Genomic DNA, 26,490 nt, shown 5'->3' with positions numbered 1-26,490 from the left:
TCAGGTGCACGGTTGGTTTTGACGTTACCTCAAAGAGTTCTTTATTGCCTAAGGGAAGTAATTTTACAATGGACTTTTATATCTTATGTCATGATATACCTGTTTCTTTGAAACTATTAGATAAAGTTAGTATTTTCCTGTTAAATAATTAAATATTTTTTATCTTAAAAGGATTCTACTTTTCAATATGTTTGTTTAAAATTAGATAATGATTTTTTATACTCTTGAAATATTATACTACATTAAATTGGAATAGTTATAAATATTCAGTAAATGTACTTACATTCAGAAGATAGAGATATAAAATTTAATTTTAAAAAATTCAGACAGTTTTAATGCAGGAATTTTGATTAGATCATGAAATAATTTTTTAAGTGTAAGATTATTAATCCCATTTTTAGATCCCAAAATTCTGAAAAAACAAATATTTTTTCTGTAAGTTTAATGTTTTTTTTTTTTTTTTATAAAACTATGCACTTAAAATATAGATCTATGTATAGTTTATATCTAATAAAAAACCTCGAACCTCTATCTTTCATATGAGCTGAGAAAAAGGTGCATGAAGTTACAAAAAGTAAAATTTGAAATAATCATATTAAATTATAAGAAATATATAAAACGGAGATAAATTAATTTTAGTAATGATAACACTAAGCTAGGTTGTTTATATCTTTTTCCTTTCCATAATGGTCAACAAGTCTCTAACTTAGAAGATTTTTTCTTAACTAATTTTTGTAGTCGAAGATGAGTTTTTCACACTTATGCATCCAAACTTTTCATTGGCATGAGAGTGTTTCTTCCAGAATTTATCCCATCACTTCCAAAAGAAGTACTTTTAGAAAAAAAATTGCCATCATTGTAACTATATAATCCCAAAATTAAGCATTGCAATATGTTTTGAGTACGATCATTAGAACTCTTGTTTGAATTTGATATATTGCTGAGCCTGTGATAAGTCTTGGAGTATGGGTTTCATTTCAGCCATAACCTTGGCAAGTAAGTAGACTTGTCTAATATGATCATAATTTTCACCAGTTTGAATTGCTTTATTATGTTTATACCAAGTATCAAGGCAAAGTTGATGAATTAAAGCATTAATTGATAAAACTTGAAATATATGGCCCAAATAGCTACTTTCATGTCAGTGTCCCTTTTGATGGCTGTCATAATGTCTCTTAAGATCCTTAATAGTATCTTTATACTTAATACTTCTGCAAACAAGTGATTTTGCCCTTGAGATGTTAATTTTCTCAGGCAGCCACCCATTCTCTTTTTAACATACTCGAGTTTTTCAATATTGACAGCAGGAAGATATAGAAAACTCTGACACACTACTTGGAAAGCCTTTGAGTCTCATTGTCTAAATATTCAAGAAATTGCATATTGCACAATTCTGGCCATTAAAAGTAACATTTCTTCTACATCAAGTACATGTTATTTTTTTTTCTGAAGTAATAAAAATGTTTCTCATTCTTATAGAAGTATAAAAATTATACATAATATAGAATATATTTATTTATGAGCAAAATAATGACAACTTTTCTAATATAGTTGAGTTTTTATGCATATACGGGATGATCTCATAGATTATGCATCATTTTAAAACAGGAATTTCAAAAATTAAATTAAAAGAATGTTTTAAACTAAAAACAAACATCAGTAGATTTTGGTAGACCAATTTTTTTTAAAAGGTTTCATAAAAAGATACAAGAGCATAATTAAAAAGTGAGATTATACTGACAGAAAAAGATAATTCTGATCCTGTGAACAAATAACAACCATCAATGATTATAATTACTCATTGAATGGCTTTTCTTTAAAAATTTGACTTTTATTCATTAAGAAATTAAAGTGGAAATACAGTTTAGGATTTTTTACTTATGTGCAAGAGGGTGGTTACTAAAATAATGTAAAACAAGAGATTTAATACAGTAATGAAATTTATATTTCAAAATTCAACTTAGACAGGATTTAAACCTGGGGATTTTTGACTAATTGAATCTTTATTTTATTTTTTTTAAAATACCATGATATAATAATTAAGAGATTAAAAGGAGCACACATTTTTTGCAAGAATAAGAATTTTCTACTTGACTGTACTAATTATTTTACCAAAACCAAATTGAGTTCTTGACAAAGAAAAATTAGAGAGAAATCAAGCCGATAACATTTATTTAGTGAACGTGTTTACATCTTAACTGCTAGCACGCTTCAACACTATTCATCAATACCTGTATTGCAATTAATGCATATAAAATATGTACATCATTAAAGCCATGTATAAGACTAAATGATAAAAGAATATCTTTGTTCCTGTTTGTAGTCCTATATATTCTTCTGCACAAATTTACAGGAACAGAAGTAGAGAAATGTTGTCAAATAATTATTTTAAGTTTAAGAGTTGATAATATACTGTGATTAAAAGTATAAAATTCTTTTAAACTGCCAGTGGTACAATTTATTTAAGGTAAAATTTAAAAATCTTACCCAAGTGTGAGCTAGCTTTCAGTCTAAATCAAGCTTCTTCAGCCTGAAAAGAAATAATAATACAAAGTGAACTTAATTAATCCAAAATTATATTACAATTTGCAGTATATAAATAAAATAAAAATGAGCAGAAAAAAATACTGTTATATCCTGTTCATCGTATGACATGACTGAGACCGTCTGCGCAATTGACAGAATTAAAATTAAAAAAAAGAAATTATAATGAATACAAGAGATGCAGTTGAAAACAAAAGTCAAAAATTAAATTTGGTTTCCAAGAGACTTATACATTTCATTGCAATCCTTGCATCATTATCTAAAATAAACCTTTTCCTTTTAGATATTGTTTCATCTCACCTGCTTCAATAACATTAAACCAATAATACTAAACAACACATTCCATTAATGTAGTTCAGTAGTCTGTAAACTGATAAAAATGTTTAAATAAAATTAATCTAAATATTTTTTACCTCTCTCTTGTTACATAATGAATTTATATGTTATGCTCATGAAATGGACAATCATTAAAACCCATAAATATTATGTTGTAAATCAAGAGTTATATTTATCAGTAATACAAGATTTTTCCCCAAGACGCCAATTTAATCTTCCACATTGGATCATTGTGCTCTTTTTACCTATTGCCACTCATCAATTGTTAATTTTATTTAAATGCTATCCAAGTAAACTGGCCATCTTACTTTTCCCCATGTGCAGTCATATAAATTATAGTTTCATTCATATACCAACCAGGCTTGAAACCATCTAGTAATTCTCTCCACATTGAGATAGTTTCTGGCATCTGAAAAACCTTTATAATATAATTGAAATGTAATTTTAGAAGCGAGGATCCCATCAGGCTAATTCAAGTATTAAGATGAATGCAGATTATGGTGCATGAAAAATATTGAATTGAAGCCTAAAATCTTTGCCAATTAAAATAAATGGAATTTTCAAACCAATCAACTTCCACATACTCCCAAGCTTATGTTCCAAATGTCACCAGTGCTCTGCTAACAAAGTTAAATATATCCTACTCACTGTATTCTAGTATATATGTTTTGTTTAAGAAACTGCTCTATATGGTATGGGTAGCAAAATCAAATAACAAAAGCACCACCATATATTTATTTACTACTTCTAATTAATTTCCAATTTTCAGCTTTTTACAGTTTTCTCCATTTGAGTACCATTTCTTTAAACTTATCTAAATTTACCTCAAGATTCATTTAATGTGATAATCTGCAGTTTTATATACCATTTCCTGCAATCACTGGATCAGATGAATACACCGACCATAGAGATAAGTGAAAACTATTTTTCATAACTGAAGCAAAGAATGTTATCAAGGTTAATCAAAACTTCAGTCTGATAGATCTGCCATGTTTCAGCAAGATCTCATACAATGCCATGTTTCAAAAAAGATCGGCTTGCCATATGTCCAGGATTAGCCCGCACAGTCCTGGTTTTTTAGTGCTGTCCAGGATTGCAAAAATGTCTGGGGTTTGAGAATTTTCTGACTGGTGGGGATTTTTTTAAATTTTAGACCTATATGTGTGACATTGCATCTTTAAACATTCCCTTATAGGCATGCATCTTTCAGCCGACCTTGGAGCAAGCGCTAACATCAGTTTTGATAGAGATGTGGCTACTGGTCTTGCCACAACTTTTTAGTTAGTCATTAGGAACACAACAGGGCCAATGTATTTATGTTGTTTCGTGTGTGAAGTAACTCATCTACATGTTTTTGTTCATTTTGTCTCATCATTTAGCAATGGGCAAAAGAAAATGTGTGTTTAATGTTAACCTGCAACAGGAACACAAATTTTTGAAATTGTGTAATGACAGTAACAATGAAAGTGTTTATTGCAACATTATGTTTTGAGAATTTTCTGTTGCACATAAAGGAAAGAGTGATATTGAAGACCACGTGAAAACAGCTAAACATAGGAGTGTTATTAATACTACTACTTCAGCAAACATAAGAGATTTTTTTAAAGCCAAAGATGGGATGACAATAACAGTGATCTGGAGTGTGCTGCTAAAGAAGCTACATTTTCATACTACACTACTAGACATGAACTCAGTTACAAATCATCAGATTGCACATCTAAACTGATTAAAAAGTTATATGACCCAAAATTTTCATCTGCTAGAACCAAAACTGAGGAAATTATTGTTAACATTATTTCACCATTTGTATTTGATAGCGTATTAATTATGTAATAGTAACAATGGATAGCTCAAACAGAAGTGAAGTAAAACTTGTTCCGATTGTTATAAGATATTTCAATCTGGAGGAGGGAATTCAAGTTAAACTTTTAATTTTGATGAAGTGTAAGGTGAAACTGCTCCAATTTTGACTCAGTATCTTTTGCAGTGTGTGAAAAAATACAAACCTGAAGAAAGGTTCGTTGTTATACTGCTGATAACACTAACAGTAATTTTGGTGGTGTGAAAAGAAAGGGGAATGAAAATGTGTTCAGAAAAGTTCAAAGTGATTTAGATAGACCTATTTGTAGAAACAGATTACAAAAAAAGTATTATCTCATAGCAGCACAAGGTTCCTTAGTTTATTACCTGCAATAGAAAGAATTCTTTCCATTTTTGATGGCCTAAAATCATACTTCTTATCATGTGACAAATGTCCAACATTATTGTTTGATTTTTTTTAATCTAGAAAGTGAACTTTTTTTTTGAAATTTTTGTATGGTACTCTACAATTATTTAATAATGTACTTCTGAAATTGGAAGCTAATTCTATCGCAGCAACAGAAGAATTTTAGACATATTCTGAATTAATTTGTCAACTTCAGGTAAGAAAAACCCACAAATATATACAATCTTCTGCCAAAGAATTGCTATACATTCGAAAATAAAATAATGATATTCAGGAACAAAAATTCTTCTCAAGTCTAGAATATTTTTATAATTCTATTATCCAATACTTATAGTTGTGGAAACCAATTTTTTGATAAAGTTAGTAAGTTTCAGTGGATAAATTTACAAACTGAAATTGCCTGGTCTGATTTAGAAGAGAGCGCACAAGTTGTTAATGAAATTATATAAGATTTCATAAATATTGATGAACGTACATTGTTGAACCAGGTAATTCAAAACCAAAGGGTAGACTGTGGTTCAAGTTTTGAAAAGTACCAGATACTATTGAAGAGAAGTGGAAAGCAATTTTTAAGATGTTTCAAAGGACTGATATTTCATGTTGCAATATTTCTAGAGTGGTTGCGTTTGCGATATCTTTCCCAGAAAATCTGCTCCAGTTGAGAGAGTTTATTTAATTATGGGAAACATTTGGTCTGCAGAAAGGGGTAGCTTTTCAGTACCTACTGTTAAACATCTGCTAAATGTTAAAATTAATTCAGAACTTTCTTGTTGTGCATTTTATGATGTAATTAAAACAAACAAACCATTTCTGAAATAAGTCATGTCTATTGAAAAATACAACTGAATAAATAAAGTTTAATATTTCAGTAAACTGTTTTGACTTTTAAATAATTTCAAAAATATATCCTGGGTTGGACCCTGAAAAATATGGTAAGCCTAAAAAAAGGTAACCAAATTTTTTCAGAAGAAAGGTATAATACTACTCAACTGGCTTGGGCATTTACCAGATATGAATCCCACTGAAAACTTGAGGTCCATTTGTAATGACAAGCTCAGGAAAATGGATTGCACAACTAAAGAGAACATGATTTCATCACTGACATGAGTGGGTTTCACGATGCAGATATTTGCAAAAGGTGTAAATTACTGATTAACTTGATAACTAATTGGTTTAAAATTTTATTAAACCTAAATGAGGCATACTAAATACTAAACTTAAAACTGTTTAAACATTTTGAAATATGTAGTGTTTTTATCTGTTTACATAATAATTTAACCTACTTCCTGTAGTTAAAATGTTAATTTCTGGGATGATTTATTAAAAAAATTTTAATTTCTTTAAATTGCAGTAGAAAAAGCTACATAGGACTAATGAAACATGAAAAATGTTGCTTTACTACCAGTATTGGTCTGTAAGCTAAGAAATTATCTTTTTTTAAATATTGTGCTCACTTATCAGAAGAAATAATTAAGACTTATTAAGATACAATTGCGAACACTTGTAACATCATATCCTGTTTTAAAGTATTAAACAAACATTTTAAAAAAGATTAAGGGTAGCTAGCAAACTGTGAGAACATTTCTGGATGAAGTTACATCTATATAGCTTTACATTTGGTACTCTCTAATTACAGAATGGTTCCATGTTGTATTTAAAAAAATCTGTGCTCATTAAACTTTGGGAAAATTTTCGTTTTAAACAGATTTCATAAGAAAAACCACCGGGTTGGTCTAGTGGTGAACGCGTCTTCGCAAATCAGGTGATTTACGGACTTACGGATTTAAATTCTAGATCGTAGATACAGATGTTCTTTGGTGGTTGGGGTTCAATTAACCACACATCTCAGAAATGGACGACCTGAGACTTTAGAAAACTACACTTCACTTACACATATCATCTTCTGAACTAATACCTGACGGCGATTCCCGGAGGCTAAACAGGGGAACAAAGATTTCATAAGAAAGCTACTTATTGTAATGGGTACCATGATTCGACTTCCGTAAAATTTCGACATATCTTCGTGTTTCACACTCCCCAGACCCCAAAACAACCGTCATCTCAAAAGTTTGTATACATATATATTTGACATTCTTGTGGACACGATAACTGCCATAATTTTGCGTCAATCAATTTCAAATTGTTCCTTAAAAATAACTCGTCCCAAAATCTCGGTCGAGTTCGTTAACGGCCAAAATCGGACTACGGGGGGGCTTTTTCGAAAAAAACAAAATATCGCTATAACTTTCTTTTTAAGTAAAATATCGAATTCGTTTAAAGTTCCCACTATTCCTTGGATAGGGGCCTAAAACTTATCTAAATAATTTTTTTTGATATCACCAACCATTGGACCAGGGGAAAATTGGGTTTCGAAGACAAAACAGAATCATACCTCCCTTAATAGGCACAGTATCGAATCGGTTTAAGGTGGTCGGTAGTCCTCTAAACATTTCCTAAAACTTTTGTCTGTAACAATTTTTGATACGACCAACCCTTACAGCAAGGGATGACCAAAATATTGCTGGAATTATAAGATGGGCTTGTCGTGTGCCAAACATGTGAAACTTTTTTCACATGCAACCTTTGTCGTATTGAGTAAATTTGAAGTTTTTCCTTAACTTTAAGGTGGAAATCTTTTTTATCGCCTACTTAGCAGCGGTGAAATCTACCTCCGCCTTCTGGCGTGCCGAAAGGGATTTTTTGTATTCATAACGCAGTAAATTACAAAAACGAGTAAAGTTATTTTTTAACGTCTTTGTTTTCAAGATGACGTCAACGTAGAAGACGCCATATTTCTTTACACACGGAGTGCGTTAGCGAGGTATAACGTTTTCACTGAATGGTGGCGAATTCTATTTGTAGTTAAGTTAAAATTATTTTTACTTTCAGTGTGAAGTTCTGTCTACTACGTTTTAAAAACATTATTTCTAATGGCTGATATAGATAAATTGAATATTGATAGTATAATCGCGCGATTACTAGAAGGTAAAAATTTATAGCCTATTTTTGCTATTTTGAAAGGGTTTTTGAAGTTGTTCACGAGCAGTGATTGTGATTAAGAATTTTTAATTTGTTTATTTTTTGATTTTAGTTCGTGGAGGGCGACCCGGCAAAAATGTTCAGTTACAAGAGTGTGAAATTCGCGGCTTGTGTCTGAAATCGAGAGAAATTTTCTTGTCTCAACCTATTCTGTTGGAATTGGAAGCTCCATTAAAAATTTGCGGTATGATTACAAAAATATGTTTTTTATTTTATTGTAAGAACTAAATGGACATCCAGTGCTATGCTTATTGATAATATCCAGTTTTTTGTTTTACTTATAAGGTAAGTATGCCCCAGTTATTTTATCCTAGGCTGAATGATTTCACATGCTACCTAGCTTTACCTGCGTACCTCCGTGTCAGTTGTAATCCGTGATTTACTATTGACTTTCGTTTATAGTTGATTGTGAGTACTAATCTGGTTACTTCGGATTATCCTTAAACATTTTCATAATATATCTTATTAAAACGTTTAAGGTTCATTTTATTTTATAAAAATTCTATAATGCTAACGTTCCTATATTATGTTCATTAAATATATCGTGCTTGTTACATTCATCCTTTTTTTTTGTACTTGTGAATTAACCTAAGTATCCTTTTAGTATTTGCTCATGGAAACAAAAAGAATAAGTGAAATCGATCATAAACTTAAATTCTACAGTTGTAATTTGTTATGTGCAAGTTGAATAATCAACAAATACTGATTTCTTGTTTTTTCTCCATGTAAGCTTGTTTAATATTTGTTATTGTACATTTTTTGTGCAGCATCAAGTTTATCATGATAGTTGTAACATTTGCTTATAATAATTCCAGTTATACCTTATACATTTCTTGTATTCTATTTTGTTTATGATAAAAATTTTTCATGTGATAGTTCGATAAGGATTTATAAATTTAGTTTCTTCAATTCTATGGAGTTTGTGTAGAGAAATTAACTGTCCAATAGACTAGCATGGCCACTTAATAGTTTTCTCTTCTTTGTTTTAAAATGTTATTTATTTATTAATTTTAATTAGGTATATATTGTACTGTTGTCTTTGATAATTTCACAGTATTTGTGCTGCTGACATGAAAACAATGCAACAGAATGGGTATTTAATGTTGAAAATAAATGAATCTATTAGTAATCTTAAGGTTACAGTTTAAGCAGTTAAAAGTGTAAAGTGTACAGTTTTTTTTTATATAAATAAATTATAGAAACAGTTGTGGTAACCTGTGTAATATAACTGCTAGTTTTGAATATCTTGCTATTTACTTATTTTTACTGTAAATCCTTGAGAATTCCATAAATGTCTAGAAAGTGATTTAAATTGCAAATACCTTTTTGGAAAGTTTCCACCTAACTTGTTTATATAAATTAATAATCTGTCTATTTTTAATCTGTCTGATCAAAGTTTCTTTTTAGGACTGCCTTTATACAAATAAAAATTAAGAATGCATAACCTTAATATCTTATTGGTGATTGTATTTATTTAATTTCAAATTAATGTGTACTATTAATTTCATGTATATTAAAAATTAAAACTTTTTTTTGTTTTCCGGCCAAATACAAATTGAATTAGATTGTTAATAAATTTTTTAACTATTAAAAACTGAAGAAAAAATAAAACTTGCAAAATTAAAACATATTAATGTAAGTAGATGCATTATAAAATAAACATTTTGTAAACTTTTAAGCTACATAAATATAACTACTCTGTACTACACACATATACTTAATACTATTCTGCACATTATGTAAAAGTTAAATAACTTTACTGTATCATGTATTTTTAAGAAGTGATATAAATTCTTCTAAGTTTTAAAAACGTATAACATTGATTTGCCTTTATTACGTGTATTATGACCAATTTTTTTTTTTTAAAGTATAGATAATTTAAATTGTCATGAATATCTGAGGTCCTAAATAAGGTATATTCAAAATTTTATCAAAATGTAAGGCAAGTCCCTGATCAAATATAATTACTCATTTACATTAGTAGATAATATGATCATATTATTACAATAATATATATATATATATATATATACATTTTCTTTTTAGAAAATTCAAATAATTCATCAACATATTGACCACTGTGCTTAATTCATTTAACATAAACCAAAACTTAACCACCAAAACAGTAAACATATTGGTGGTACCATAATAAAGTCGATTATTGGTGTTAGGTAAGTTTACTTACCTAATTATTGTTGGTAAGTTTACTTAACAAATTAATTAATGTTGGTGTTGAAATTAACAAATAATGGTGTTAAATATTAACACCATTAATTTAACTGAAACTTAACCACCAAAACACAGTAAACAAGTAGGTAAATTAACACCAATAATCAGTTTTCACAGGATCCCCCATCATCATTTGGTATTCATTTATATAATTACATCAAAATTAATTATTTTTAAAAAGTTAAATTTAGAATTGCCTAAACTATAACTGTTTTATAATACTGAAACTTTGCAACAGACGAACACGCAATTCTGCTGCCCATACTGTTTAAAACAGTGATAGTTTATGCAATTCTAAATTTAAATTTAAAAAAATAATTGATTTTGATGTAAATAGTTACTCATAAAGTACATTCATACAATCATAAATATATTCTATAAAGAATTGAATACCAACTGATGATTTGTGATCCTGTGAAAATTGATTATTGGTGTTAATTTGGTAAGTTTTACTTATCTGTTTACTGTGTTGGTGGTTAAGTTTCAGTTAAATTGAAAAAAAATAAAAATAGTATTAATAGTATTAAAAAAAAAATAGTACCCATCCAAATCCTGTTGCCTTATCTACCAAAACATATATACCTTCCTATTACCTTGTTTAAGAAATTAAAATAAACTGTTGTTAATTGTTATATTGATTAATAATTGTCTTAACTGGTGCATCTTGCTGAAAATCAACAACCTTTAAAATTGTAAACATTGTACATAATAACACTTCTCAGGATATAGCTTTAACCAAACCTAACTTATGATCTAAACCAGCTTGGACCTTTCTTGCATTGCACCTAATCCAGTTTTATCTGATAAATAATAGTAATTTAATATGCAAAGAAAAACTAAAAAAATTAATTATAACTTGTGAAAAATTCATCTAAAAGTAAATTGATGTAATCCATTTGTTTATTTACTAAAACTGTTACCATAGAAATTTTAATAAAATATTTTCTGCTGCTTAATTTTTCTTTAGTTCAGAAGACTTGTAACAATTATAAATTTATTTAATTATTTCTTTATATGACTGCTACCCAAAAGGAAGTGTAATGTAATAAGGGTGTACGTATATATGTATGTTTGTTCCACCGTAGCAGCTCAACTGCCAAGATTTAAATGTATGACACAGCATTGGAATTTTTATGTTACCTAGAGCGTCAGGGTATACAATTACCCTGACATATACAGTGTGTTCTGGCATGTATTAGCTGAACTTCATGAACTGATTCAGGACACCAAAATGAACAAATAGTTAATATTGACATAAAAGTCCTATTTTGCTTTGTTTTCCTTCTGGATGCCATTTTATGATTTTCAACAAAAATATTATTTCTCAGGAACAGGTAAACCTGCTTTGATTAAATTTGGTAAATCTATGACTAGTGTCTTATTCTACAAAATAAAAAAATTTGAAAACAGCAACTTCAAAAATTTCAAAATAGCTTCTCTTAATTTTTTAATTTTTAATATCTATAATTATTTGTTTGATCAAATTTTTATTTATTACAAAATTTATTAAGCATTTTATTTTGAACAAAATGACTCCTCATTTGTAAAAATTTGTTAACAACAATTTAGTTATTGCAGAAAAATACACCCAGTAGTATGCTTGCGCACCATAATTCAAGGTAATAATTTTTAATTACATTTAGTGGAGGAAATAAAAACTAGCAAAAAATTATCATCTTGCATTACGGTGCGCAAGTCAATATTAATGTTTTTCTTATTTTGGTCTCCTGAATCAGTTCCTGAAGTTTGATTAATACATTTCTGAAAACTCTGTAGTAGTGCTGATTTGCCAGTTGAAGCACAAACTTTAATGAATTGAATTAAAAATGAACTGATGTGTGATCTCACACAGTGATAGTGAGCCTCTATCACTGTGTGAGCTGGGCATAACTGAATGATTTGAATTAATAATATTACAAAAATAATATAATTAAATATACTTTAAAAAAATTCTTTTTAATAAAGAGCTTCCCGTGGGGACTACGTGTGAGGCTAGCGTGGTTAGTCACACATTGTGCGAGGCTATACCAGTCACCATCAACTGGTAACAAATGGGAATGCCCCAGGGTGCTGTTTTGGGAGGTACAATGGTGTGCCCTTATAATATCTTCAAAAAATCATCCAATTTTCAAAATTCAAACTATATTTGCTAGTATAATACAAAATCATAATGGAACCAAACCAGAACAGAAATTGATTGATATACTCAGAAAAATCTAGTGGCCTGCACTGTCAGGACCAGCTTGAGCCAGCGGCTCCCACAAACAGTCTTTGTAGAGATTGATGACAGTACGATTTTTTCAGCATTGGATTGAGGATAGAGCCCACTACTATTGAATTTGATGCTTTAGGGTGACTGGGCAAAGTGGAACGGTGTATGCCGCCACTAATATTATGATGTTGCATAAACTACAAGGGACTACCCTAGATAAAGCTATCGTAGAGCTGAGCACTCGCATCTTTGCCAAGGGCCAGGCCTACGTAGCACTGAGTTGCGTGAGACAGGTGGAGAGTTTAGCTGTTAGTGATTTGGATATCAGAAAATAGGTGTATGATCTGCATGATAAAGTCTCTCTAGGAGCTTAATTGCTTAAGAAATCTGTAAGTTTAGATTGGTAAAAGCCAATTAAATAAATAAATTGAAATGTTTACATTTTCCTGATTTGGCTCGGTACATTAAGTGTGCTATATCCATAAGTTTTCGGATTGTGACATTTTCTCAGTAATCACTAAAAAGTATTAAATAATAAAAACAGTTATAAAAATTAAAAATTATTACTGCCAAAAAATAAATAAATTGAACTAAAATAACCACTATAAATCGAATTAAAAAAAAAAAAAAAATCAAGGTATGTTAATAAAGGACAATACTTATTATAAGTGTTTTTTTTTTTTTTTTTTTTTTTGTCTTCAGTCATTTGACTGGTTTGATGCAGCTCTCCAAGATTCCCTATCTAGTGCTAGTCGTTTCATTTCAGTATACCCTCTACATCCTACATCCCCAACAATTTGTTTTACATACTCCAAACGTGGCCTGCCTACACAATTTTTCCCTTCTACCTGTCTATAAGTGTTTTATGCAGTATTTAATTAAATTAAATAATGAGTGACCAATCAACTTTTAAACAGTTTTAATTTGTTTAAATATATTTTTCTTATAGAAACAGCAGGCATTTATGGTCTATTGACTAAGTTCTCACCAGGTCTTACATTTATACTAAAATTGTGTCTTTCAATAAAAATATTTAAATGCCATTGGTGGTACTGAAAGTAATTGTCCTATATTAAAGAGCTCTAAATAGTAATTATTCTATATTAAAGTGCCCCCCCCCCCCAGACAACAATTAAATATTTTCATTGGACAAAATTTTCTTATTAGTGTAAGTCCTTTTGAGAACTTAATCATTAGAAAATCTTTAATATACCTGCTATTTCTACAACATGAAAAATATATGTAAAGTAATTAAAATTTTCTGAAAGTGAATTGGTTACTCATTTTAACTGCATTATGGTGTTTAGTCCTTTATTTCCATACCTTGTTTTCTTTATTTTTTATTTGATTTATAATTTGATTTGTTTTTTAATTCAATTTATTAATTAATTAATTTTTATTTTTTGGCAGTTGTGTTTTATAATTTTTATAATTGTTTTAATTATTTAATAAAAAGTTTGATTTATACTTTTCAACATATAATATTCTTTGACTGAACTTTACACTAAATTAAAATAAACACAATTATAAGGTTTCAGTAATTGAATTTATGCAGAGTGGACGAAGTGATTATGTCCTTTTAAGTAGTTGAGATTTGAAAGTTTTCCCTAAAAGTCTACAGATGATAAAAAAAAACAATTCCTTAAACTACCAATGATAAAAAAAATATATATGAATTCAGAGTAACTTTGTAGGCATTAAAATCTGAGAATTTCTGGTTTGAATCCTGCACATGTTATTTGTATCTTGATGTTACTCGCTTATCATTAAGCTGTTATTTAGTTTAGTGTATGAACTTCAGTCTGTTTTCAAATGTTACTTTAATTTTTTTTTTCTCATCATATAGTATAGTAATTATAGTTTCTAATTTATTTTCAAAATATTACTGGATATTTTAATGTGTTTTACCTGTGTATTTTTTTTCTGCAACTTGAGTGCACATATTCTGTATAAAGAACTTTAATAAATTACATATACATATGTACCTTGAATCATTATTTTATCTAAATAAATTGTTGGTTTAGTTAAATCTTATAGTAAGAATGAAAGAAAGTGCAGATACTACTTCACTGTACTATATCACTTTTTTTTAGTATGCCTTTTACACTGAATTGTTGAACAAGCTGTCCCATTTACAGATGTGACTTGCATATGAAATGTCTGTTGCTTCAGTCATTTTTGATATGGTAGTTACAGATGAATTTAAGTCAATAGTTCATTATTAAAAAGAAAAGTTGTGTGTGTTACTTTTAAATTTTAATTTTATTTTCTTATATTCTTTAAATTATGATTTTATGTTTAAATATGTAAAAAATAAATTATGTTTACAGAGAATGTAATGTGGGCAAAGGAACGTCAAAAGATATTTGTCAAATATAACCAAATGTGTGTTTTTATTCAATAGAATTTTGAAATTAAAATAATTTTTAATAGTGTTATGAAAATTTAAGAAGTGTATAATCAGAAAAAGAAATTGGAGTGTTAAAGTAATCATAAACTTTCTAAAGGAAATTTAACATCAAATTACAAACAGTAATTTATTACTACTTGTTAAGAAAATGATCCTAATGTTCTAAAAAGCTGATTTCTAATTGATTGATCTTTACCAAAATACTAGGTAGCAGCTCAAGAATTCTCTAAGAGAGTGGCTGAAACAAGTTGTTTTCATAAGTAAATTTATTAAAATTAGCTTAATTTTGTTCCAGAATGCTGAGATTTTGAATCTATATGCACCTCTCAATCAAATAGATGATATGAAAAAAAACAGGAATGAAGAGTAGGCAACAAAAAAATGTATAAATTTTTTTCTAAAGTAAATAATATGTTTCTTGGTTTTAAATCAAGTCCACATCAAATAAAAAAAAGATAAAAGAAATAAGAATAATATTTCTTTATTAGATTATATTATTTCTCTGTCTAAATTAGAACTTCTCTATCAATATTTTAATCTGAAATTACACCTCTGATGAGGTTGATTCTACCAAAAACATTAAGGTGTACTCTACTTTCAGTAAATTAAACGGTTTTTTTTTTAATATTGTAATATATATGGGAACTATATTTAAAGAAGTGATCAGGTTTTAATCTGTGGTGGGAGTGGATTCCAAATCTTGAATACTTATCCTATGAATTTTATTTATTAGCTTTATTTAGTAATTAACAAAATATATAAATCTATTATAAAATAAGTAATTATGTATATATCTAGATGATTGTACATAATTTTTTTTTTTTAATTTTGTGCTTGAAAAAATGTAGGTCTGTTTCAAAATATATGACTGAAAATAACCATATAATAAAAAAATAATAAAATTTAATGTAAATCAACAGCATCATCCAATCAATTTTCATGTTATATAAAAATGTTTAAAATTGTTATAATTCATTAAATTAAACTAACTTTTACTTTACAATTCCTCAAAACTATTGGTCGGTATAAAAACCATAGTGTGCCATTTAACTTGTATAAAATTAATGAAATTGTGTTTAATGCATTTTAATTTTCTGTTGTAAAAAATTTAATAACTGCAAAATATAAGTTTGATATCTTTATTATACACTGACAGAGATATCAGGGATTGCTTTTGAGATTTCCCGTTGTAGAAGGATGCTGAAAAAATTAATTTGATAATGATTACTTAAAGGACTAAATGATAACTGCAACATTTATTTTTTGAATTGGTTTATAAAAACTAAAACAAAAGTTAAATATAATGTAATTTAGTGTGATATTAAAAACTGGTTTTATTATAGTTAATAGTTTTGAAGGGTTCTTAAATTATAAATTGTTTAATTTATTCTATAATCAAAGTTTGCAAGTTACATAAAAAGTAAAATTACATGGAAAAAAAAATTTATAAAAACAGTATTTTTAAATAAAATAATGTAGAATTGAATAGATTTTTATTTGATTGCAGTATATTTTAATCTCTTATTAATTTATAATTGCTCTGACGTATTTCTTGTTAGCTAAACTACAGTGTTATCTAGTTTAAAAAAGCATGAAAGTTATTTTATGCAAATCATAGTATTATGAATTTTATCAATATTAAATTTTTTTAAATATTCACACTTCATTATGTTGATTTAGTGTAAATATTCATTTAATTGCTCTGTTTGTTACAATCCTATTATTCTGATTTTAAAAGACTGTTTCAGTTTTTTTCTTTATTGAAGTAAATTTGTTTTTAAGCTGTATGAAGTAAGTTGTAATTGATTATTTTTGCTAAAGTATTTAACTGCAGTATCTAAATTATTATATATTTCCTGATAAGAAAACCAATAAATAAGAAAATTAATAAGATTATATCGATAATCGTTAATAATTATTTAAAATTATATTTACACAGTTAAGACCAAGATAAAATTGTAAAAAATAAGCTACCAAAATCTGAAAACTGTTATTGTTGATCTGGGCAAACAAACCTTTAAAAATCTTTTTAAAAGATGGTTATCTGCAATGTGATTTAATGATTAATAATGTAATATATAAAAACAATGTAAAATCTAAAGATAGTTAGTGGTAAACATATTTTTAAATAATTGTAGATCTGTTACAGAAGAAGTTAATGCAGAAATTAGAAAAAAAAATTTCATTAAAATATTAATATTTACAATTAATGTTAGAAAAACAGTATTAGAAAGAGAATAAAGCATTTATACAGTTGAAATCTGTATTATTTAGAGAATAATAACAGAGTACTTTTTATTTCTCAGCACAATATCTAATGTGTGAACAACAGCAGCAGTTTTTCAAAATCTATACAAATGTGTGTACCCTTCTATGCTAGCTCAAACTTATTAGAATGGATTCACTCAGTTTATCAAATTGATTAATTGAGGGGAAAATAATCTAGTATTACTCTGTTAAAACTGCTCCTGTTTTTTTTTTTTCACCTTAGAACTATGGTAAAACTTATGCAAAGCTCCAGTGTACTGTAGTTTTCTCCTGTATTTTTATCTAAATTTGTGTTTTCGATTTTACGTTTTGCTTTGATCATTGATATAGGAATAAATATTTCTTTCCTGTGTTATACATGAGAGATAGTGGTGAAGATTTTATACAATTATTAAGCTATTACGAAACAGCCAAATGAAGATTTTTCTTTTGGTATTACGAGGACGAATAAAAAATTTATCTATGCTTTTCATTCTATAATTTATTTACACAAAGGTAGTTCAACACGTACATCAGTTTTCCACATAGTCATCGCCCTTATCAATGCACTTGGTCCAGCAGTCCACAAGCTTGTGTATTTCTTCCAAGAAGAAGGTTTTTTGTTTGTCATAAAGCCACTTTTGCACTAGTTCCTGTATGTCTAAATCTGTAGAAAATCGATGACCTCGCAAAGTATCCTTGAGCCATCCAAACAGATGAAAGTCAAGGAACAAGATCTGGGCTGTACAGAACAAGGTGGTTCCAGTACTTCAAAATTCAGCTTGATGGTTTGAATGATGTGTAAGCCATGTTTGGGTAGGCTGACTTTGTTCCCATTGCACACAAACTTTTACAGAAGCCGAGCTCATCATGGATGATTTATGGGCAGATCCATGACATGTTCAAAAAAGACACTATGTCATCAATGGTAGCTTGTCTATTAACCAGAATCATGTCTTGAGCTTGCTGAATCCTTGGTAGAGGTTCGGTGTCCTGCTCCCTCTTTGTGTGCCAAACTTGTTTGGCCACTTCTAAACTTCTCGATCCATAAAAAAACAAACATTTTTACTTGATAAAACTCTACAATGATTTTCAGCCCCTTTCATACCCTCTGACCAGAGAAATTAGATTACTGATCATTGTTCTTCCTTGATGCAAACTGCTAGCAGATCAGACATATTTACACTGTAATCACTGGAAGCAAATGATGTGATCGGGATCAAATTTCGCACACATGATGACAGTCGTACCAACTTTAAGCATGCATGCACAGAAGGCAATATGACAACCTTGAAGATGTTATGGCGAAAGTTTAGGTAACTTTTGACTTGTCCTTGTGTAATGTTTTTCAATCACTCTTGTGCCCTTCCTCAGTGACATCAGCTAAAATTATTGCTGGTGGTTTTAAAATTTATCAAACTATATTTCTTAACTAGAAAATTAAAATAAATAAGTAAGAAAAGCTAGTATTAACTTCTGTAGAAAATAAAATTCATAGCAGTAGCACAAGTATCACTAGCGAAGATTTGGGCAATTTATTGCCGAAAAATGATGAGGGAAGCAGCACAAAAGTCTTTTTCTTTTTGTAGGGTAATATATAACTGCATGGAAGCTGGAAAGATAACATGTTAGAAAATTTGGGTTATTGAAACATCCACCTTATTCATCAGATCATGCTCCTTATTTCCCATTTTTAAATCTTAAAATGAGTTTGGTAAGGAGGAAATAAATGATTCATATGGTATGTATAGCTGTAACAGAATATTTAGTCATTAGGAGTCTGTATGCAAGAGGCTAGTGTGTTGAACATCATGGCGAGTGTGTGGAATACCGTACAAGATAAATGGCTCCATTTTAGGTTGAAACTGTAACAGTAGTTCCTTGTGATATAATTTTTTGAGAACATTATATGAAATTGAAAAAATTACCTACTTAATTAGAGTAATGGTTACATTTTATGAACACTTCCTATCTCTTTTTTTTTATCTGATGATGTTTTGATGTTCCTTTCTTAAATATGTTTTAATCAGTGCATGAAAAATTAACATTGAACTTCCTGTTGTATTTCAGTAGGTTGTTTACTTATATTTAGATAAAATCTTATTTCTATCAGTAAACTCATTCCATTTATCTTTTGTAGTAATTTTTAGCTTCAGCCCAAATATATATTTTCAAATATACTTATGCTTTTATCATATTAACCATATTCAGTTGTGAATATTTTGTGTGCCATTTAAAATGAACCATTTTCTTTTCATTTTGTAGGTGATATTCATGGACAATACTATGATTTATTACGTTTGTTTGAATATGGAGGATTTCCACCGGAATCCAATTACTTGTTCCTTGGTGATTATGTTGACAGAGGGAAGCAGTCATTGGAAACTATTTGTCTCCTGCTCGCATACAAGATCAAATATCCAGAAAATTTTTTCCTTTTAAGAGGCAATCATGAATGTGCTAGCATTAATAGGATATACGGATTTTATGATGAATGTAAGTAGAAACTAATTGATTTATGTACTTACTATTTTTATTGTAACAATTAGTTATGCTTTTCTTAAAGACGAGTATAAGAAATAGGTTGATATTTTTTTTTTTTTTAGTTTTGATATTAACTTTTGTTCTTGAAATTTTCCTATTTTATTTAATATAATTGTGTAACATCTGATATGATTAAAATAAAAATAATATTGTTCTTATCAGCCTAGTAGAAAGCAAATCCAGAAATGACAGTTGATACAACATAGGCCAGCTGGTCCATTATTTTGTGAGGTGAGGATTTATGTAATCAACAGTTAAGGAAAGTAGGAAAATGAATTTTTGCTCTGTTTAACTCTAGAAATATTGGCACAGAGCTCACAAAGTATAATTTCAACTGCTAAATTTTCATCTTTGAGCCTTTAGAAGCAGTACTACTTATTGATTTTATTATTAATGTAGCTTGAAAATGGTAGAAAAATGGACACATGAAACTTTTTAAACTTGGCTTCTTATGCATGTCCAATCTATTTTCTTGTTTACATAGTGTATTTAGTTGGCTGGGTAGGTAGATATTTGTAAATTTGATTTCAGCCTCTAATAATCTCTTAACAGTTGGTGGTCTAGTGAACCTAATTTTGTTAAATTGTGTCGTGATATAATAAAATTAATGTTTCTAGCAAAATTGAAACTTAATGAACTTTAATAAGTGTGGAACACAACACCATGCTATGCTGTGAAATTTATTTTGGAAAAAACATATTGTTAGGTAATTTAAAAAATTGCAGATTTTTTTCAATTAGCGAGTATATTCTTGTTTTGTAATACTCCTTATTAATCTGATAATGTTCCCCTAAATTTTAGTCTGAACAGTTAGTAAATAAATGTTTAGAAAAATTATGTGTTTGCTTTTAACCTAAAAAACCTAATATTTATTTAATTTATTTTTAAGGTTAAACTTATAGTATATTTAATTAAATTTAATATTTTTTACAGTGTATTTAATAAAATTATATCTAATCTTTTCATATATAAGAGCTTAAAAAAAGAGAAAGATTTCCTCATGATCAACTTGAAGTCTTGAGGACCTCGTAAGTAGGACAAATTCAGATGGAGCATGGGTGTCCAATATACTTTTTATCTTGTTCTTCTGTATCTGAGCAACAGTGACTAATAGTATTTAGGATAAGTTATTTACAAATTAATTACTGAGTTTTTCTAACAAGTGTAGGGGGATATCTTTATTGCTGTCTGTAGTTATGACATAAAATTAATCTCCTAAATTTTTTGTTTTATTTCATTTTTGTTAATTTCTTTTAAGTTTCAACTATGTATCTTGCAAATTTAATGAATTTTTTTATTTATTTTGTTTTTAAGGCAAAAGGCGATATAATATTAAACTCTGGAAGACGTTTACTGATTGTTTCAATTGTCTCCCGGTTTCTGCTATTGTTGATGAGAAAATTTTTTGTTGCCATGGAGGTCTTAGCCCAGACCTACATAGTATGGAACAGATTCGACGGATAATGCGGCCTACTGATGTACCGGATCAGGGACTATTGTGTGATCTGTTGTGGTCTGATCCAGATAAGGTAAATAAAATCAACTGTAGTTTAGACTGTAAAAAGGACTTGAATTGTGGTTTTCATTTTTTGAATTGATATTAATTAGCAATTCATGTTCAATGATGAATATTAAAACAAGTAGATAATTTTATTTTAAAAGGTATCATTATTACTTAATTTGTGTCGGTTTTACATCTGACACAAATGTAATTTTACACTTATAACTTCCTCCTTTTATTTTCTATTTTAGTCATTAATCATATTTGAATACCTTAAAACTGTAGAATCCTATTCTTGCTTTGTTTTTTAACTTCTGTACGCACTTCATGTTTTATTTTTGTTTATCTTTTGAAGTGCAAATAACATTAGGAACTTGAGTAAGTGTTGTCTAATTATTCTACTCGTAACTTTTAATTACTTATTTATGATCTATGTCTTGTAAATATCCTATCAGGATACAATTAAAATAAATTGCTAAGGTGACTATAGATTGAATGATACATTGCTAATTGTAGCCAAAATTGCCCATATATGTAATAAAAATGCATTTTTCAGTGATCAGAAGTAGATTTCTAAAAGATTAAAACAAATATGAATGTTTTATAAAACATTTTAAGTTATAGATATACTTCAGATTGTTTACAATTATTATAGAATGTGCAGTGATAAATTGACATGTTATCAATCTTAAGGATACTTGAGCTATGGGGTCATCAACATAAGAAGACTTTCAGTCCAGAGAAGATCACTATGATGCTCTCCAAAGACCGTTTGGCTGTGAGGTGGCAGATATGTGTTTCGATGGCCGGTCAGCACATAAAGTACCTTCAGGCTCAAAAGTACCTCAGGGTGTTTCTCGATGAGAAAATGCAACTCAAGAAGCACCTTCAATCTGTTGCAGAGAAGGCATGTGGTGCCTTCTTTGGAATTCAGCATGTGGTCAATCCGGATTGGGGTCTTAATTTTAAGACCATGAGTATCCTGTATAAGGGGGTCTATTAGGCAATTATACTATATGCAGTGCCTGTTTGGGTGGATAGGCTAAGGTTTAGATGCTATCGGGATATATTGTTGAGGGCTCAATGCCTTATACTTTTAACGGTAGTGGGTGGCTACCATACGATTTCACAGGAGGTGATCTTGGTGATTGCAGCTGTGAGATCGATAGACTTGATTGTGTCTGAGTGGCAACAGTATTATGTCGGCAGGAAGTTAGGTGAGTTAACTTTTGACAAAGTTCAGGAAATTGAACAACATGGTAATGTTTTGTGGCAGCCCAGATGGGATGAGGCAGAGAGCAGTCGTTATATACATGGTCTGTTTCCTGATGTTGGTTTGCAGGGCAGCTCTTGGATGCACCCAAATAAGTACGTGATGCAATATCTTTCAGGGCATGGCACTTTCTGGGACAGGCTGCAGAGGTTTGGCCTGGTGGAGTCAGGAATGGGTTCACAAAGCGGACAGTGTGACAATGTACATCATGTTCTGTATGTTCATAGTATGAGCTGATACGTAGAGACTATCTGTCGGCTCGTTGCTGGATCTCCGTGTCAGTTGTTGAAACCAGGCTGAATGGATAATAGTTGAGAATGTCGTACACTATTTGGCAAAAGATAGGATTGCCGAGGGTATTTAGGGTGCTGCCTGGGTTTCTCGCGTTCTTTTGTTTGTTTTGTAATTGATAGGTTTTGTTGCTGGTTTGTTTTATTGTAATTGCATGTTGGACTCACTTCTTTTACCTTCAGTTAGGTAGTGGTTTCAGTTCCTTTCCCTATTTTGTTCGCTCAGTCTTGTTTGAGACTAACATAAGATATGTTTTGTTTTTAGTTATGTTGTTTTTTAGGGATAGTAGTACACTGATGGGAATGTCATGTGTGGCATTTGCGTTGGTGACTGAGGCAAGAAGAAGGCTGAGAGATGCCCTTTGCAAAGGTTTTGAAAATGTCCTCTGGTAAAGCTCGTAAGGGGTAGGAATGGATGGGGTGGCATGGCGACTGCAACTGTCACATGGTGGGGTGTCTTCCCTTATAGAGTTGGGATGTACTCTGATTTATATTTGCTGTAGATTGTAGTAAATATTCATCCAATAAAAAGTAGGCACTTAAAATTGCTGTATGATTCCAGCAACCATGAAAACTAAAAAAATATTCTAAAAATTAAGAAAATTTTTTTTGAGAAAGTCAGTGCCTTTCTTAGTGGCAATGTCAAACCTTCATATTATATATTAAAATTGGTAGTTTTCATGATCAGTAATAAAAGGTAAACTATTATAATAGGTGGATTGGTGATTGAGTAATTAAATGAAACTCACCGATTCAGAGTTGTCTTTTCAGTCTAGATAATTTTCAAACCTTTTTTTTAATATACAAGTTTTATTAAACGTCTTCAATTATGTTTTTTTTTTTTTTATTGAAAGACATCTCGGCTCATGAAATTTTTTTAATTAATCTTATTTGGTATGGTCTATTTATTTTATTCATTCATACTGTTATAACTTGGGTTCTATGTAATATAACTTTTAGCATCTACTAGAAATTTTTATAGAATACTAGTTGACCCATCAATGCTTCATTATTTCTAGATTTGAGTGTGTGTATATGTATATGTAGATTTAATGAACACACATGAAAGTTTGATAAAACATTAAAAAACTGAACATTATGGAACATCACAAAATTTAACCTTTCCCTTTTTCCCTCTTTCTCCCTTCATCTGTTCCCATCTTCACCCCTTGCCCTCTTTCCCTTCTTCCCTTTTTTTTGCAAAAATATTTCTTTTCACGTAACTAATATATATTCTGAATATGAGCCAAATTGGATCAAAAATATAATTTTTCAAAATATCTCAACCCCAGTGCCACCTAGCAGGTCCAAACTAATTCAGAAACCTTCACGTGCATGTGCACAACACACCAAAGTTCCATCGCAATCCGATGAATGGTATAGGAATGCATATAGGACAAACAAACATTAATTTTATATATATATATATTTATATTTGTTTGAATATTGCTTGCTAAAATGTAGTGAAGTACTGTTGTCACTTCCTGCTGCTTTGATTTATTACTTTTCCCCCTCAGAATCAAGGTAATAGTGCACTTACTTTAAGACAATGATAACTATATGAATATAGAGCTTGTCTTCTGCAAAATGAAGCTGTAATAAATCTTCCTTCACATCTACACTAATTTCTCCTAAACCTAAATTTTTGTCCTTGTTTTCAGTAGTATTCATGGGTACTTAAATAAATTGAAGTCCAATAAGAACCACAGTTATTCAGTTCTGTAATTTATTATGAAAAGAGCTATAAAAGATTAAAAAGTAATTGAATGGTATTCAGCAAATCAAAGCATAGAAAGACTGCTTTTAATCAAATTGTATTTGTTTCACTGGTTACCAGTTTACATATATTTGTATTTTTAGAAGGGATTAATAAGTCTTGCTCTACTCTATAGGTAGTTCAGTTATTAGACTTGTATTTCTTTTTTACTGGTAAGGAGATACAATCCCTTGATTGGTCTATAGGTAGTGCACCTTCTATTAGATTACAAATAGTATTCTGTATTTCCTGAACAAATATCTAACAGAGCCTGATCTATAAACATTCCTTCCGAAAGGGAGGTTAACTCCTTTCCAGGTTGTAACTGTTGAAAGTCCTTTAGATCAGCACATTCTTACTCATGATGGCATTATTACTTATGACGGAAGCAACAAATTACCGAGCAATAATTTTATTTTGACACCAGTATATATGCTGTAAAAAAATGCTTTCCTTCAGAAATTAAAGAGCTGTTCAAGAATAGGTCAATCTTCCTAAAGAAAAACAGCCTTGTTGCTCATCTCTGTTGTTAGCACGATGTAAACCCACATCAAAAGTAGGCTGACGGAACTGGCTGTAGAAATCAAAACAACTGTACAATTTGTTTCAATCACATAAACACAATCAATTCTCACTAATAATACTATATAATTGTTACTAAAAAAATAAATGTCACTAATTCACAAAAATTATAATTCTCAAATTATGCCACAAAAATTTAGAAAAAAACTAAAAATGAACCCAGAAAGTAAAACAAAAATGTGTTCATATTACTGACATGATGACTGATCTCGAGTAAAAAACAAGTTAATTTTTAATTGTGTACTGGAGTGATATTGTTTCTCTATAATAAGTTAGTTAAATTGCTTGAAGTTTTCATAATAGTGTTGAAAACTTTGTTCTTCTGTTGCATCAATAACTGAAATAATCATGTCCACCACAGCCTCCTGAACTTTTTAAAGTTTAGATCTGTTTATTGGTTCACTCTCACACGAATCATCAGAATCACTGTCATTCTTGGAAATGACTTCATCAACTATCTCTTCATCATTCAAAATCTGGATCCTAGGATCACTTTCTATTTTTTCCAGCCATTCCTACACATTGTCTTCAGTTATTGCAGTCTCTCCTTTTTTCTGGAAAATTTTGCGAAGGTCTTTAGCTTCATTGAGATAATTTTTCAATTCGTGTTCAACATTCATACAAGTTGTGAATAGTTTACCCCAGGCTTGCACCAAGGTTGTCTCAGTGAATTTCACACATCATTTAGATTAAAAGTTGCTAAATTCATCAAATAATTTTTAATATTTTGAACAGTTTTTCTCCTCGTTTATCTACAATTAAATCCTCCTCCTCTTCTAACACTGCAAGAACTTAGTCTAAATATATTTGCTGATAGAGTCTTTTTTATATGCAACTTATCACCCTCTGGTCCATAGGCTGAATTAGTGATGTAATATAGGTAGCAAAAACAAGCTCTTAATGTTGCTGTTATCGCTTTTAAGCTTCTCGGGAAGAGGATTTGCAGGTGTATTATCCAAAATTAAAATAGCTCTCAGGTTTTCAGCTGGTATCTTTAGGACATCTTTTTTAAATTGACAAACGGCAGTAATAAATTTATGAAAAAACCAATCTTCGAAAATGCTTAAATTAAACCATCTTTTTTGAGTGGTAATAATTAACAGGCAGAAGGTGCATAATATTTTTTAAAGCACGTGGATATGCTGATTTACATTAATGGTCAACTTAAGCCAATGTGTTCCATCTGCATTCACACAAAAAAGAGCAGATAGTCTATCTTTACTTAATTTACAACCTCGCAAATCTTTTTCAAGCTTTAGAGCTTGCATGTTTTTTGGAAGTGATCTCAAAAATACACCAG

General features: G+C 29.5%; 1 protein-coding gene across 1 annotated transcript in view; it reads left to right on the top strand.

Annotated features, from left to right (window-relative positions):
* The first annotated feature begins 7,883 nt into the window (after positions 1-7,883).
* Positions 7,884-26,490, top strand: part of LOC142323316 (serine/threonine-protein phosphatase PP1-gamma catalytic subunit B) — a 31,007-nt gene continuing 12,400 nt past the window's right edge. The window contains exons 1-4 of the mRNA XM_075362794.1: positions 7,884-8,092; positions 8,199-8,330; positions 19,510-19,740; positions 21,103-21,317. Of these exons, the coding sequence (XP_075218909.1) occupies positions 8,038-8,092; positions 8,199-8,330; positions 19,510-19,740; positions 21,103-21,317 (633 nt within the window). The 5' untranslated portion in view covers positions 7,884-8,037. The remainder of the gene's footprint in view (positions 8,093-8,198; positions 8,331-19,509; positions 19,741-21,102; positions 21,318-26,490) is intronic.

Source organism: Lycorma delicatula, chromosome 4 (assembly GCF_047948215.1).
Source record: "Lycorma delicatula isolate Av1 chromosome 4, ASM4794821v1, whole genome shotgun sequence".
In the NCBI taxonomy this organism is placed as follows: Eukaryota; Metazoa; Arthropoda; class Insecta; order Hemiptera; family Fulgoridae; genus Lycorma; species Lycorma delicatula.
The sequence above is the reverse complement of the archived record's forward strand: the minus strand, read 5'-3'. Positions and strand labels throughout refer to the sequence as shown.